Below are 15845 nucleotides of genomic sequence, written 5' to 3' on the forward strand. Positions count from 1 at the left end.
TCCCTATTTACTTCTCTCACCCCATCTCCCACCACCTTTCTACAATATACACAATAGAAATATTTTCCAATTTTCAAAAATACAGGCCCTCTACATACTTCCTTTTTTTTTTCCTATCCAGAATACTCTCCCTCCCAATCCTTGTCTGACAAATGCCTTCTGTGACACCTCCTTCCCACTCTGAGTCCAGCAACCCCACAACAGCTCTCAGCACTTTTCCATTTATCTGCATGAGTGCACATCCCACTCTACTGTAAATACCGGGTTACCTGTGAGTTTTTCCTTCTAGACTGAACTCCTTAAGAACCAGGATAATATCTTAATCATCTCAGTATGTCCAGTACTTAGTGTCTGTTACAGAGACTAGTACATGGTAGAAATCAGTTAATGTTTTGGAGACGAATAGAGAAAAAGGAAGTAACAATGCCCTCATTAAGCAAGATGTATTCTACTGATTAATATAATTTTGATGTGCTAGTCTGTTCTGTGTGTTTTATAAACAATAGAAATTTATTTCTCACAGTTCTAGAGGTTGGAAGTCCAAGATCAGAGTGAAGTGAAGGCCTTGTCCGGGGTTGCAGACCTCTCACTGTATCCTTACACGGCTGAAGGGGATAGGGAGCTCAGCTGGCTCTCTTTTATAAGAGCATTAATCTCATTCATGAGGGTTCTGCCTCCAGGACATCATCACCTCCTCAAAGGCCCACTTCCTAAAACCTTGGGCATCAGGTTTCTAATGTATGAATCTGGGAGGGCACAAACCACAGCACTTAGCAGAAGCTCACATCTGCTGCTACCTCATACATACAAACTGGTAATCAGCACCACTTGAATGTCCTTAAAAACTTCTAGATTAAGTCAATCTGATGTGAAAAATTTGGGATTCCAGAAGAGAAGCCTTTTTTCCTCATATTTTAAAGCCTCTATGTGATTTCCTATATAATTCAGAGTCCTTAGCCTAATAAAGTCAATATAAGAATTTACCCAGTAACCAACAGAATTTTATAAATTGTTGGTGAACATTTTATAAATTTTCTGCCATGACAAAACCCAAGGCTTGCCTTTGAAGCCTCTCCTCTGTAATAAAGCGGATTCCTAGTTACTTCAGAGATAGGGACCTCATTCAGCTGACATCACACTGAGCCCAAAGGTTAGTAGCTTACTTTTTTTTCATAATAACACTCTTTCAGTGAATTGGAAGTCACTGATTTACATTCTGGCACAAGTTCCTTATCTTGCCACAGCACTCTGAATAGTACTGGGTTAGATAAACTCATTATACCCTCCACAGTTTCCATCTTCTTGTCTCAATCTGCTCCACCACGTGCAATTGCTTCAGATGTGTATTTCAGTTCACTACGACTTTTCACTGCGTCTCCTCTGATGTTTAACCTATCCCTTGAGTTTTTTTGTAATTATGTATTTATTTCTTTGTTTTATCCTCAAAATTTGAAACATATATCAAAGTTGAAAGAATTCTTACCACCTACTATGCTTGCTTTATCATTTATCTACCCATGTATTTATCCATTAATCTACCTTAATTTTAGTGCTTTTCAAAGCAAATTGCAGACATCAATTATACTAGGTCCCTAAGTGCTTTAGCATGCATATTATTAATTAGAATTCAATATTTATTTATAGGTTTTACTTTTATATACAACAAATTATACAAGTCTTAAGTGTATATTCACTGAGTTCTGACAAATGTCATAATATTTATAAAATTTATCCAAAGGTTGCATGTATCATTAGTTTGTTATTTTTACTGCCTAATAGCATTACACTGTATGAATATATGAATATATGGTAGTTAAAAAAATCTATTCTCTGAGTGATGGACTCCTGGACCGTTTCTAGTTTTAAGCTATTATGAATAAAACTCCTATGAATATTTTTGTACAAGTCTTTTTGAAGATGTTTTCATTTCTTTTTTATAAGACCCAGGAGTAAAATTGTTAGCCCACAGGATAGTATATGCTTAGTTTTATAAGAAACTCTCAGACTTTTCTCCGAAGTGGTTGTACCAGTTTACATTCTCAACAACAACGTGTGAGAATTCCAGTTACTTTACAATGCTGCCAAAATTTGTCAGTCTTTCTCATTATAGTCATACTGGTGGTTGGTTATACAGTACAGTTGATCCTTGAACAACACAGGTTTAAATTGTGTGGGTCCACTTATATATTGATTTTTTTTCAATAAATAAATACCTGTACTGTTTTCTTTGTTTTTTTTTTTTTTTTTTTTTTTATCCTCACCCGAGGACATTTTTCCATTTTTTGTTCAGATAGAGTGGGAGGGAGAGAGAGGAACAGAGAGAGAGAGAAACATCGATGTGAAAGGAACACATCGAGTGGCTGCCACCCACACGACCGACCAGGGCCGGGGACAAACTGCAACCGAGGTACGCGCCCTTAGCGGGAACTGAGCCCGGGTCTCTCAGGACCGCAGGCCGACGCTCTAACCGCTGAGCCAAACCGGCCAGGGCACCTGTGCTGTTTTCAATCTGCGGTTGGAAGTCCACAGATGCAGAGGACTAACTGTATATATTGAGCTACCACCATTTTATATACAGGACTTGAGCATCCACAAATATTGGTATCCATGGGGGCCCTTCCTCTTAGGTTGTAGAAGTTATCTATATGAATATTACACCAGTTTTTTGCCACATACATATTTTGGGAATATTTTTTCCAGTCTTAGGTATTCATTTTCTTAATGGTGTCTTTTGATGAGCAAAAGTTTAAATTTTGATGAAGTATAATGATCATTTTCTGTCTTTCTTTGTTAATCCTCACCAGAGGATATTTTTCCTTTGATTTTTAGATAGAGTGGAAGGGAAGGAAGGAGAGAGAGAAATACATCGATTGGTTGCCTCCAGCACAACCCCAACCAGGGTCAGGGATCAAACCTGCAACCCAGGAACGTGTCCTTGATCAGGAATCAAACCTGAGACCCTTGGTCCTCAGGACTACACTCTAACCATTGAGCCAAATCAGCCAGGGCCATTTTTTTTTTCTTTTTTGATCATCACTTTCTGTGACCTAAGAAACTGTTGCTCATTCCCAAGTCATGAAACTGTTCCATAATTTTCCCTAAAGATTTCATATTTTATGTGTAAGTCTATGCTCTAACTTAAATTAATTCTTGTATTTGATATGAGATTCACTTTTTTATCTTCTTTTTTAAAATATTTTTTCTTTATAGATATTTTTTTTTTTTTTGAGAGAGAGAGAGAGGAAAGGAGATAGAAACATCGATGATTGGCTGCCTCCTACATGCCCCCCAGTGGGGATGGGGCCCACAACCTGGGCATGTGTCCTGACCAGGATTCAAACCAGCGACATCTTGGTGCATGGGCTGACACTCAACCATTGAGCCACACTGGCCCGATAGAGATTCACTTTTTTCTATATGAATATTCAGTTTTTCCAGCACTATTTGTGGAAAACATTTCTTTCCCTATTGGATTCCTTTGGTGTTCCTGTCAAAAATACCCAAAATATGGGTCTATTTTAGGGTACTCTTTTCCAGTGATTTATTTGTTGATGCTTATGTTCATACCATACTGTCTTGAATATTGCAGGTTGATGAACCAGTCCTTTAAAACATTATCTTGGCATTGGAAGAACCTGATAAACAAAATAGCCCCTTGGCAATACTCATGTTCCATTTCATTTTCCCTTGAGGACAGGAAAGACAGAATAACTTCACGATCACGAAAAGCAAAAATTACTAAAGTTTCTGAATCACTACCTAAAATTAGTTTATTTAAAGTTTCTTTTTAAAACAACAACACAGATGTTTGGCCTCTCTGCCTCGAAACTCTATGCTTTTGTAAAAAATGTTCAGAATGTTATGTTAAATCCCCACAAGTAACATTGTTGCAATAGGAATATAAATACTAATAAATCCCAAATTGGTAATAAATAACCTTAAAATAAGAATACCACATGTGAGCCCATTTATAACTCGGAAGAGCCTCTCTACGATGTTAAACAACAGTGTGCGCTCGGATGAAGATGGGATCTAGTTTTACGTATTTATGAAATACTGAAATATAAACTATTAAATGCCCCTCAGTCCAAATGTATTTGAAAGCAGCAAAAAAAAAATCTATGCCTTCTTTTATTCAGAAATTTAAGTATTCAAAGGAAAAAGAAAAATATTTGTAGCCCAAGCATGCTGGGCTATTCTACAAGCGACTTACTAACTAGTATATGCTAAAATTAACTTTAGAGAAAGCCTTAAAACTTAATAAACACTACAGAAAGTACTAATGGAAGAAAGCTCCCTAACACAGTTTTTGCATTTTTATCACCAATTAGTATAGGGAATCAGGAAATTACCTAACTTTAGGGCTTCTAGAGACCTTAATCTGTTCATCACATTCCTTTGTTCTCTATAATGACAGTACCAAAGTAACAGTAACAAAGTAACAAAATACATGTAACTTTTTTTAGGGCACATTTATTGTGCGGTATTCTTCTCATAAAGGTGTTTGATCATTTCCTGTCTACAAAAATGAGAATCTTTAAAAAAAGTTATAAAATAAATGTTTGTTATGTTTTATACAATTTAATTAAGCCTGTGTATGTGTGTTTCAAACTGAGAGAGATTCAAATTGCAAGTCAAAACTCTTCTAATCCATATACCAGAGATAACCACTTAAATCGTTAATAAATCCTTCCAGATTCTTACTATGATATACAAATATATATATATGTGATTTTAGGTTTAAAATAAAATAGTATTATATTAGCTTTAGTAAATTCCTTTTTGCCCACCTAGCAATGTATAATAGAGGTTTTTCAATATGGGTTATATAATAGATCCACCACTTTCTATTTAGTAGCTGAATAGTATTCCAATTAAATTAATCAGTATCCTAATGGTAAACATTTAGGTTGTTTTTAATTTCTGCTATTATAAACTATTATAGCTGGTCTATTACACTCTAAAAAGTAAGAGTGTATTTCCAGTAAAGGTGAATCATCTCTTATCTTCCCAATTTGCTTAAACAAACTACAAAGTGCTTGTTCTAAGATTATAATTTTGATGCTAGGTTTTAAGTTAGAATTGCTGAGAAAGATATCCTTTGAATTGACCTTGAAAAAATAAATTTGCCATGCAAAATAATAGTGCCCTAAACATTAATGTGTATAAGTTATAAGGTCTCATCAATGTTTTTCTCTCTCTCTTCCCCTTCCTCTCTCTAAAATCAATAAAGAAAAATAAAATCTTAATATTTAATTTCATTTTTCTGCCTGTGCAAAATGTTTGAGAGGATTTTTGCATCACCTGAAGAGAATATAATGCCAATGTCACAGAATATCTAAGGAAGTCAGGATGGGGGAATCAGATTATTTGCTTCTACTAATTACGTTTTCCTGATTCTGTGAGATCTGCGAGATCATACACATATTTTGAAGCTAACCAGAAATATATTTTTGTGCTTCACACATATAAAGTGCTTAGTAAATACTTGAGTAATTCATTTATCATTTGCATTATTGACCATTCATTGCCCTCTGCTTTAATAGTATAACTGAACACTTACTAAAAAGGATGAATACACACATTAAGTAAAATATAATCAAATATTTTCAAGATGGTTCTTAGATTTTAGAAAGCTTGCTTATAAAACTAGTAAAATAACCCAGTATTTTTCAAGGGAAAACAAAAAATAAAAAACTCAATATTTATGCCAAGGAAAAAATAGTGTTTCTGTCAAAAATGGTATGAATATTGGCTCTTCATCCTATAAACTGCGAAAGACTCAAGACTTTAATATATATTAGCAATTACGAATTTCCTGGAAAAATAAAAGTATTCACAAATAATAAAAATAACCTGAAAAAAACTAAAAATTACCTGTAGAGTACAGTTCATCATCCTTATTATGTAGTCGAACTGCTGATGGTCTAATATTGCCCGGTTCTGCTGGACATGCAAGCCCAGCTCATCGGTGAGACACTGCCTTGCCGCCTTTCCTTTAAGGGCTCTCAGTGCAGCAGGAAGGGTCTGAGGACAAGAGGCAGACGTGAGCACCAGGTGGTACCGATGGAAAACATTAACTTGTAATCTCACTGAAAATTCAAGTGTATCCTGTAAACCATTTAACACTTATTAGTAAAATTAAACTTCTGGAAAAGAGTATCTGTGCTATTGAGGAAAATTAAAAAATAGATGGATTTTTAGTTATTTTTATTTATAAGTGCATAAAAAGGAAGTAGAATTAGCTTATGTAATAAATTATATAAAACATTAACTATGCTTAAAAAAACAACAACTCATCAAAACTCTGGTCACCAAATAACTGTTGCTTTAGATCACCAGTCAAAGTCACTGACACGGATAGATACCTTCTTTCAATAACCAGCTACATCTCCATGGCAAGAATAGAAAGAAAAATTAAAATGACAAAAGTGCAGGTGATTTTCTACTTTTAAAATGGGCAGGTATTTAATCACTACTTAGTTTTAATTTATGACTCAAAAATCCTACAATCTCTTCTTCTCATTTAGATATCATAATAAAAAAGAAAAAGGACTCAGAGCAACAAATAGAAATCTTGAGGTTTATTCATTAAAAATCTTTCACTTCATCACCCATAGAATGCCTCTTCCAGGTCACCATGTAAAGCCTAGTGAACATGCTTTACATAAAATAATAACAGGTTTATTTAACTTTGAAAACCTAAAAAACAGAATAAAGGAGCAAATAAGGAAGGGAAGAAGCCTGAGAGTAGGAGGGCATAACAATTTTACAGGCAGGTACAAGAAACAGGATGTAAAAGCTGAAGCAAGAAAACAAAAGAAAGTCTGTAACACTTCAACCAGACGAAAAAAGGGAAACCAAACAACCTCAAAACAGAAAGAGGCTTGGGGTCATTTGGTGAAAGAGTAAAAACTTGACCTGCTTTACTAGCCCCTTGTAATAGATGTTCAGAACTATGACGAATCACTAAGAAAAGGTTACAGTATGTTTAGCATGTTTTATTAAAGACGGCAAGAAATCTGCTTTAACAAGGCACATTTAAGTTGAATACCACAGTTTATTACTAGATTCTTTGCCATAAGTATAATTACATTTAAAATGTTTATTGTGTATGGTATCAGATGGGAAATAGACTTATCAGGGTGATCACTCCATAAGTTATATAAATATCTAATCACTATGTTGTACATCTGAAACTAATATTGAATGTCAACTGTAATTGAAAAATTTTTTTAAATAAAATGTTAAGCTCCTAAGTAAAATGGCAAAATAGGATTTAGTGAACAATGTTAAAAGTTTGAGGGAAACAAAGACTGTTAATATTTGTCGGGTAGCCATGTAATTAGGCTTGGCTAAGATTTTAAATCTTAGACACTATTCATTTAAAATGATCAAACACTTGATAAAGAAAGAGGATGAAAGTAGAGAGAGGTCAGTCAGCAACCTAAACATGTACATCTGCAAGGGAAATGATGAATTCTTACGTGGGAAGGATGGAGTTTTATTACCTTTTCGGTCTCCAATGTTTTATTTTCAAATATGAATGAGATGCAGTTTCTGACAACTTCCAATCTCTGTGCACTGTTGAAGACTGTTGTTACCTTGTCCATTATCGAAACTAGTAAAGGAATATAAAGAAAACACACATAATTAAACTCCTCTGGCAATTACAAAGCAAGGGAAATAGTACTGTTTTAAGTTTATATGACTGTAACTGTTTACTTGACCAATACTTAGAATTTGTTTCCCTTGTTACATGGCACTGAAGGTATTCCATTTCATTATTTTGATTATATTTTAAAAATATGATTATATTTTAAAGTATCAGGCTAGTCAATGCCTTATTGAGGATAATTTCACAGGACAGATTCCAATGATATAATTAACTGATGTAAATTAATTCACATTTCACAGTAAAATTATATTAAGCAAAGTTAAACATCTATTATTAACTTTAATTGTAAACAAACTGATAAATGTTTGGGGTACAGGATCATGACTATAATAGCTAATGTTGATATGTAAGAGGACTACTAATGAAAAAAGGAGTTGATATTTCTACAATATTACCAAAGAAAAACCACATAGCCCCCAAAATTAGATTCTACAAATTTAAGTGGAGGGGACTTGAAGAAGCACTGTATCCAAAGGGAAATGATCATAGTAAAGTAACTGCTATACAAACTTGGGAGAGTTGCTTCTTGGTCCTGTGAACTTAGTCCTGTCACTATCACCATAATGTTGGATAATTCTACTCTATTGCATAGGATAAAATTACTTAAGATAAATTTAACATATTTTTAAAATAATACTTTTTCTTTATTGACTTTTAGAGCAAGAAGAAGGAAAAGGGAGAGACAGAAACATTGATAAAAGAGAACATCGATTGGCTGCCTCCTGCCTGCCCTTTACTGGGCATGTGTCCTGACTGGGAATTGAACCGGTGACCTCTTGGTGGGTCAACACTCAACCAGTGAGCCACACTGGCTGGGCTAAATTTAACATATTAAAAAAGTGCCAGAAGGATATAAATGAAAGTAGTATTTGTGAAACAAAAAGTATAATTTCACAGAGAACTACATTATATCATTTGTACAAATGAGGTGGCATCAGTAATTCTTAAGCCAAAAAGGAAAATTCCTTATAGTTCACGGCTGCTCTTGGAATCTAAAGGCATAATCCCATAAGCTCTCCCCATTCCTAACAAGAAAGACTATTGCATCTTACTTATTAGCATCCCTTTCATTTCGTCAGTATGAAACCTTATATCCTTCCAATCATTTTTAAACATTTTTAAAATTTTGAAATAATTATAAGCTCACAAAAAGCTTCAAAATAGTTCAGAGAAGATCCATGCTCTTCCCATCACCCAGCTTTTCTCAGTGGTGACATCTTATGTAAAGTGCTTTATCAGAATCAGGACATCAACTGGTGTAACACAATTAACTAGACAACAGATCTTATTTGGATTTTACAAATTTTCTTCAAATCAAGTCATTTTTACTCATATAATATTAAATTCTGCAAGACCATGATAGTTAAATAGATTATTTCATATGACTTTTTTGTCTGAAATGCTCATTCTTTTTTTTTTTTTTAAATCCTCACCCGAGGATGTTTTTTCACTTATCTTCAGATAGAGTGGGAGGGAGGAAAGGAAGGGGAGAGAGAGAAACATGGCTGTGAGAGGGATACATCGACTGGTTGTCTCCTGCATGACCCCAACCAGGGCTGGTGACAAACTGCAACCAAAGTATGTGCCCCTGACCAGACTCGAACCTGAGACTCACTGGTCCACAGGCTGATGCTCTAACAACTGAGCCAAACTGGCCAGGGCTAAAGATTTTTAAATTGATTTTTAGAAAGAGAGGAAGGAAGAGGGAGAGAAAAAGAGAAACATCGATATGGGAGAGAGACATCGATTGGCTGTCTCCTGCATACTTCCTAATGAGGATTGAGACTGAAACCTGGGTGTGTGCCCTGACCAGGAATTGAACTAACAACCTCTTGGTGCAAGGGACAATGCCGAACCAACTGAGTCTGTACACCAACCAGGGCTGAAATGCTCATTCTTAAGTGTGGGCTCTGGTGCTTCCCACACACAGAGGTTAGTGGCATAGACTGAAATAGAAATCGATCTATATTCAGAGTAGAAAACTTCTTAAGAGTCTCCAAAAAACACCACACACTTTACTGAGTAAACAAATCTTTAAGCTATGTTTATAAACTTTTAATTCTAAAATATCTTTAGCAGTATTTTAAACTTTCTTTAGAACAAACCATTTAAAAAATCCCCATTTTCTTATAATGGATCTGTTGACTATGTGGGAATTATTATTTTCCTTTGGAGACTATTACTTAGTTCACTCCCAGAAGAAAGTTCTGCTGGAGTTACTGATACTTCAGGGATTGGCCAAATTCCCAGTTGTGGCATTCTACTACTAGATTTCTAACATTTGATAACAACTCTGGTTTATGGGTACTTGACTTCCCAGCACTTCCTTTCTAAGGCTTTGGCTATCAAATGCTAGTTGCAGCCAATCACCATTACTCTGGCCTCTCTGAGGAATAGCTGGAAACGAGTTAACCTTTCAAAATGTGAATGTCCTAAGGTGACAGAGCAATTCTATACTCATTAGATGAGTGTCATGTAAAATGAAATATTCATAGCTTTTAATTTTTTTTAATCCTCACCCAAGGACATTTTTCCATTTTTTGTTCAGATAGAGTGGGAGGGAGAGAGAGGAAGACAGAGAGAGAAAGAGAAACATCAATGTGAAAGGGACACATCGAGTGGCTGCCACGCGCATGACCAACCAGGGCCAGGGACAAAATGCAACTGAGGTACACGCCCTTAGCAGGAACCGAACCCAGGTATCTCTGGACCGAAGGCTGACACTCTAACCGCTGAGCCAAAGTGGCCAGGGCATAGCTTTTAATTTTAAGACAGGGTAAATCCTGATTCTGAACAACCCAAACAAAACCAGAAAGTTGGACAGAGGCCCCTGCATGCATGCATGCATTCATTCATTCATTCATTTTTGTTTTTTACAGGAAGTATATGCAGGGCCAACTACTGAGTCATGTGTACCTGACTCACTGGTTATAGTGAGGCATTTCATGTATATCTAAACAAAGAGTTTGACAGGAATTAAAAATGAAGAAAGAAAAGAGATCATATAATGTTGAAATAACTAAGGCTACAACTCAATCATATTAAATTTTAAATGAACTTCTAATCTGTTCATATGGGTATTTAAATAAAGCATTCAACAAACTTACGAATATTAAAATTATATGACCAAAACCCTTCAAAAAATAACTATCTACCCTAACATGTCTACCTTCTCTGTCCTCTTCTCTATGTAAAAATACAATCAATACTTAAGAAAAAGCTGTCAATTTTTATAAAAATAATGGCAAATTAACATCACTAAATAAAATAAGTAATATTAACATTATTATTAATGTGCCATACATAAATAACATGTTAATAATACATACATCATTAGCATTATTACATAAGTAATATAATTAATACATTGTTATCCATTAATAATAAAATTATACTCACTTCCAGGTAGGGTGGTACCAGTTTGTAGAAAACTAAAACTTCTACCAGAAAGTGTTACAAATGTCAGGTAAAATGCAAAAACCATCTCTTCAAATATATCAGAGAGCTACAGAAGCACAAAGAGCAGAGGACCTAAAATTCCAGAGAAGGGAAAAGACTGGAGAGACATGTCCACTTTTTCCCTAGGAGATTTGTCAGTACTGGGCGCAGATGAGAGGCTGAGGATCCAGCCTTGGCTCTGGCTTATGGCTAGCTTGACCAGTAAAGTTTCTGGTGAAAGCTGAACTGACAAAAATGAATGTGTGCTATAGTCCCTAGGTAAACCTTTAAAAAAACATTAAAGAAATGTATCAATAACAAGAGATAAATTATAGAATAGAAAAAACTTTACTAATCCAATATAAAGCAAGGAATCGAGGGAAACTGTAAAACAGGAGGCCTAAATAGGAAAAGCAACCAGTAAATTACATTAAAGCTATTACCATATCAGTAATTATATTTATATAAATGAGCTAAATTTAAGTAATATACTAAGATAGTCAGACTTGCTAAAGAAATACACTACCTTACAAGAGACACACCTTGTACAGGGACCCAAATGGTTTAAAAATATAAGGATAAAACAGATAAACCATACAAACACTACCCAAAGGAAAGCTGGTGCAGCTGTATAAATGTCAAGGAACACTTTAAGGCAAGAAGCATTACTAGAGACAAGAGGGACGTTTCATAATGACAAAGGAATCATTCACCAGGATGCTATAACATGTGTAAATATATCTGGATCCAATAAATCAACTTCAACATGTATAAAGAAATAGAACTAAAATGAAAAATAGGCAATTCTATTATCATGAAAGATTTAACATATCTCCCTCAAGAAATAGAAGAGCTAAATCAGTAAAGAAAGACAACTCACAAAATGGGGGGAAATTTTGCAAATCATGTATCTGATAAAGGACTTGTGTACAGAATATATAAAGAATTCTTAACAACTCAATAATAAAAAGACAAATAGCCCAATTTAAAAATGAGCAAAGGATCTGAATAGATATTTCTCCAGAGAAGATAGAAAATGGCCAATAAGTAAATGAAAAGATGCTCTGCATCATTAGTGAATGTGGAGAAACTGGAACGTCCATACATTGCTAGTGGGAATACAAAACGGTACAGCTGCTTTGGAAAAATAACATGGCAGTTCCTCAATATGTTAAACATAGACATATATGACCTAGCAATTCCACACCTAGGTATATATCTGAGAGCACTGAAAACATATGTCCACACAAAAACTTACACATGAATGCTCACAGCAGCATTATTAATAGTAGCAAAAGTAGAAACAACCCGAATATCCATCAACTAATGAGTGAATTACAAAATGTGATAATACAGACAGTTCTCAACTTAGGACAATGGTTTGAGTTATGATTTTTCAACTTTATAATGGTGCAAAAGCAGTGAACATTCAGTAGAAACTGTACTTCAAATCTGGAGTTTCTATCTTCCCCAAGCTAGGTGGATGTGGTAGGATACTCTCTCCCGATGCTGGGTCGCTGTAGGGAGCCATAGTGATCATGAGGGTCAACAACCAATACTCTACAATGTACTCTGCTGCCAGTGTTTTTTGGATGCTGTATTCTGAGCACATTTAAGGTAGACTAGGCTAAGATATGATGGTCAACAGGTTAGGTGTATTAAATGCATATTTTAAAAAAGGTTTTTTATTGATTTTTAGAGAGAGAGGAAGGGAGACAGAGAGAGAAACATCACTGTGAACGCAAAACATCAATAGGCTGCCTCTTGCATGCCGCCTACCAGGGGTCGAGCTGGCAACCCAGGCATGTGTTCTGATGGGGAATTGAACCAGCAACCTTTCAGTGAACAGGATGACACCCAACCAACTGAGCCACACCAGCCAGGCTTAAATGCATTTTTAACTTATGATATTTTCAACTTATGATGGATTTATTGGGATGTAATTCCATCCATAAGTCCAGGAGCATATGTATATGCATACAATGGAATATTATTCAGCCATGGAAAGCAATGAAGTACTGACCACATGTCATGTGAATAAACTGAAAATATTATGGTAAGTGAAAGAAGCCAGTCACAAAAGATCACACATTATATGATTCCATTTATATAAGATATCCAGAATAGGCAAATCTACAAAGACAGGAAGTAGATTACTTGCTAAAGCTAGGGAAGGACTGATTTTTAGGGGAAAGTTGGGAGTGACTGCTAATGGGCATAGGTATTTGTATTTGAGATAATGTTCTGAAATTAGATAATGAAAATGGTTGCCCAACCCTGTGAATATACTGAAAACCTCTGAACTGTACACTTTAAATGGGTGAGCTTTATGGTATGTGAATTACATCTCGATATAGCTGTTTTTTAAAAAGAGAAGATTCTAAAGTGGTAGCAGTTAGATTAATGGTTACCCTTTGTGACAGGCAGTAAATGGAACAGTATCCTGGGTGTCAATAATGCTCTGATTCTGGTTACATGAGTTTGTTCAATTGTGAAAATTCATCAAATTGTACACTTTAGTTTTGTCTTATATTTTAATAAAAGGTTTCCTTTTAAACAAACAAACAAATAAATACATACCAACAGGTGGACCTGCTGGCACAACACATTTTTTTTCCACTCGTGAAGCAGGAGGTGCATTCTGGTTCTTAGCAAGATTTTCCTGTATTAATTCCTGGACCTGGGTTTCATTAATCTTTGGGAAAGGAAGAATATGAACTCGCAAGTGGGATCCTTCTGTTGGGCGTGGAACTTTCTGAAATGCCATATGAGGATTTGGATTCTCCTGCAACATCAAACACAGGTAAAATTATTCAAAAGTTGAAATGAGGCAGACTGTCAGGAGGGAGTGGGAGCTGAGAGGGACACAGACTTCGATCAGATGGCACACCATAAAGCCTACCTCAGCAGCATGGGACACAGCCGGTCACCCTTCTTCCCCTCTCATGAACACTTGATTTCTAGGTTTTCTTGCTATATCTGTATTTTTTATCTCCCTAATCTCTTCACTATGTGACTATCCCAGGGCTCAGACCTTGGGCTTCTCTTCTATTTATACTACTTCCTTGGCGATAATTTCCAGTCTCATATCTTTCAACCATCAAAACATCAATAAATTTCCCCTTACCCCCCACCATGCAGTTCTTGCCCTTCTCCAGGCCTTCCCCACACTACTGTCTGTCCACTGGTTATGCATATATGCATATAAGTTCTTTGGTTAATCTCTTCCCATGACCCCCCTCCCGCCCCCTTCCCTCTGCGATGTGTCAGTCTGTTCCTCCATTTGGATTTTTTTTTTTTCATTTTTTGTTCAGATAGAGTGGGAGGGAGAGAGAGGAAGACAGAGAGAGAAACATCGACGTGAAAGGAACACATCTAGTGGCTGCCACCCACACGACCCAACCAGGGCCGGGGACAAACTGCAACCGAGATACGTGCCCTTAGTGGGAACCGAACCCAGGTCTCTCTGGACCGCAGGCCGATGCTCTAACCGCTGAGCCAAACTGGCCAGAGCCCTCCATTTGGATTTAAAAATAACATCTTATGTGTCCAAAATGGAGCACTTTAATCTTCACCTTTTTCAAATCTGCTTTCTAGTCTTCACCTCTTCAGTATACAGCACATTTATTTTCCCAATCACTCAGGTGACAAGCTTAGAGTCACCTTAAATACCTTTCTCTAACTCCCAATTATCCATTCCTCTGCAAACCTCTGGACGTTGCCTTTAAAGAATGTTTAAACCTGACCACTTTCGCCACCTTGGCTCAAGTGAACATCTCCCATTTCCTACAGGACAACTGTCTCCTCCCTGGTCTCCCTGCTCTCACCATTGCTCCCTCCTTCCTCTATTCCTAACACCAGAATGAACAGAATGAACTAGCTCAAGTCTGTCAAATCACCACCGAACTACTTTGCTCATTCCAACTGCTCTTTATCTCACTCAGAGTAAAATCCAGTTTTACAATAATTTACAAGGTCCCACAAGATACGGCTTTTCTATGGGACCGTGTCCTACTACTGTTTCTTTTTTCATTCTGCTCCAGACATACAGGCCTTCTCATTCCTGCCTCAAGGTCTTTGCATTTAACTGTTTCCTCTTTGCAGTGCCTGTTCCCCACCCATTTACAGCATCCGCTCTCCCTTTCTGTATTTCTTCCTTAGCCACCCTACACGGTATTATATCCCCCAACACACTCTCTATCCCCCACCCTTTTTTTTTATCTCCTCCTTAGAACCTATCACCTTCTCACATACTAGACATTTTATTTGACTTTATTGTCTATTCTCTCAACAACATGAAGCTCCATGAGGGCAGACTTTTCAGTCAATTAAATATTTTTTTATCCTCTGCATCTAGAAACTTCCTGGCACATAGTAAACACCCCAACTTACTTCCTCCTGCACCCTAGTGCATGGGACACAATATTGAATACATATTAGAATTGTAATAACTGAATTAAAAGTGTCATGGATTTTTATCCAGTCACTTAGTGAAGTAGGATTATATTTCAAATACTATACGCAGAGTGAAATCCATCCTTGTTATAAAGTTCTCCAGGGAGGGCTGCTTTACCATCATTCTGAGACCAATGCTAGCATTTATTATTCTCTGTAACCAGAAATGTCTCCCCTCAGAAAGACCCAGGTTACTCATGTTGCAGATTAAGCTCATCACTACTCTACACATTCTGTGAACAGTAAAATGGCCATTGTCGTCATGTATTAGAGC

The 15845-nt window shown here is 36.1% G+C and overlaps 1 protein-coding gene across 2 annotated transcripts in view; it reads right to left on the reverse strand.

Annotated features, from left to right (window-relative positions):
- Positions 1 to 15845, reverse strand: part of SBF2 (SET binding factor 2) — a 417243-nt gene that overhangs the window by 159914 nt on the left and 241484 nt on the right. For both annotated transcript variants that reach the window (XM_036258297.1, XM_036258299.1), the window contains exons 14-16: positions 13697 to 13901; positions 7512 to 7621; positions 5878 to 6027 (exon numbers count right to left, since the gene is read on the reverse strand). In XM_036258297.1, coding sequence (XP_036114190.1) covers positions 5878 to 6027; positions 7512 to 7621; positions 13697 to 13901 — 465 coding nt within the window. The remainder of the gene's footprint in view (positions 1 to 5877; positions 6028 to 7511; positions 7622 to 13696; positions 13902 to 15845) is intronic.

This window comes from Molossus molossus, unplaced genomic scaffold (genome assembly GCF_014108415.1).
Source record: "Molossus molossus isolate mMolMol1 unplaced genomic scaffold, mMolMol1.p scaffold_m16_p_13, whole genome shotgun sequence".
NCBI classification, from domain to species: Eukaryota; Metazoa; Chordata; class Mammalia; order Chiroptera; family Molossidae; genus Molossus; species Molossus molossus.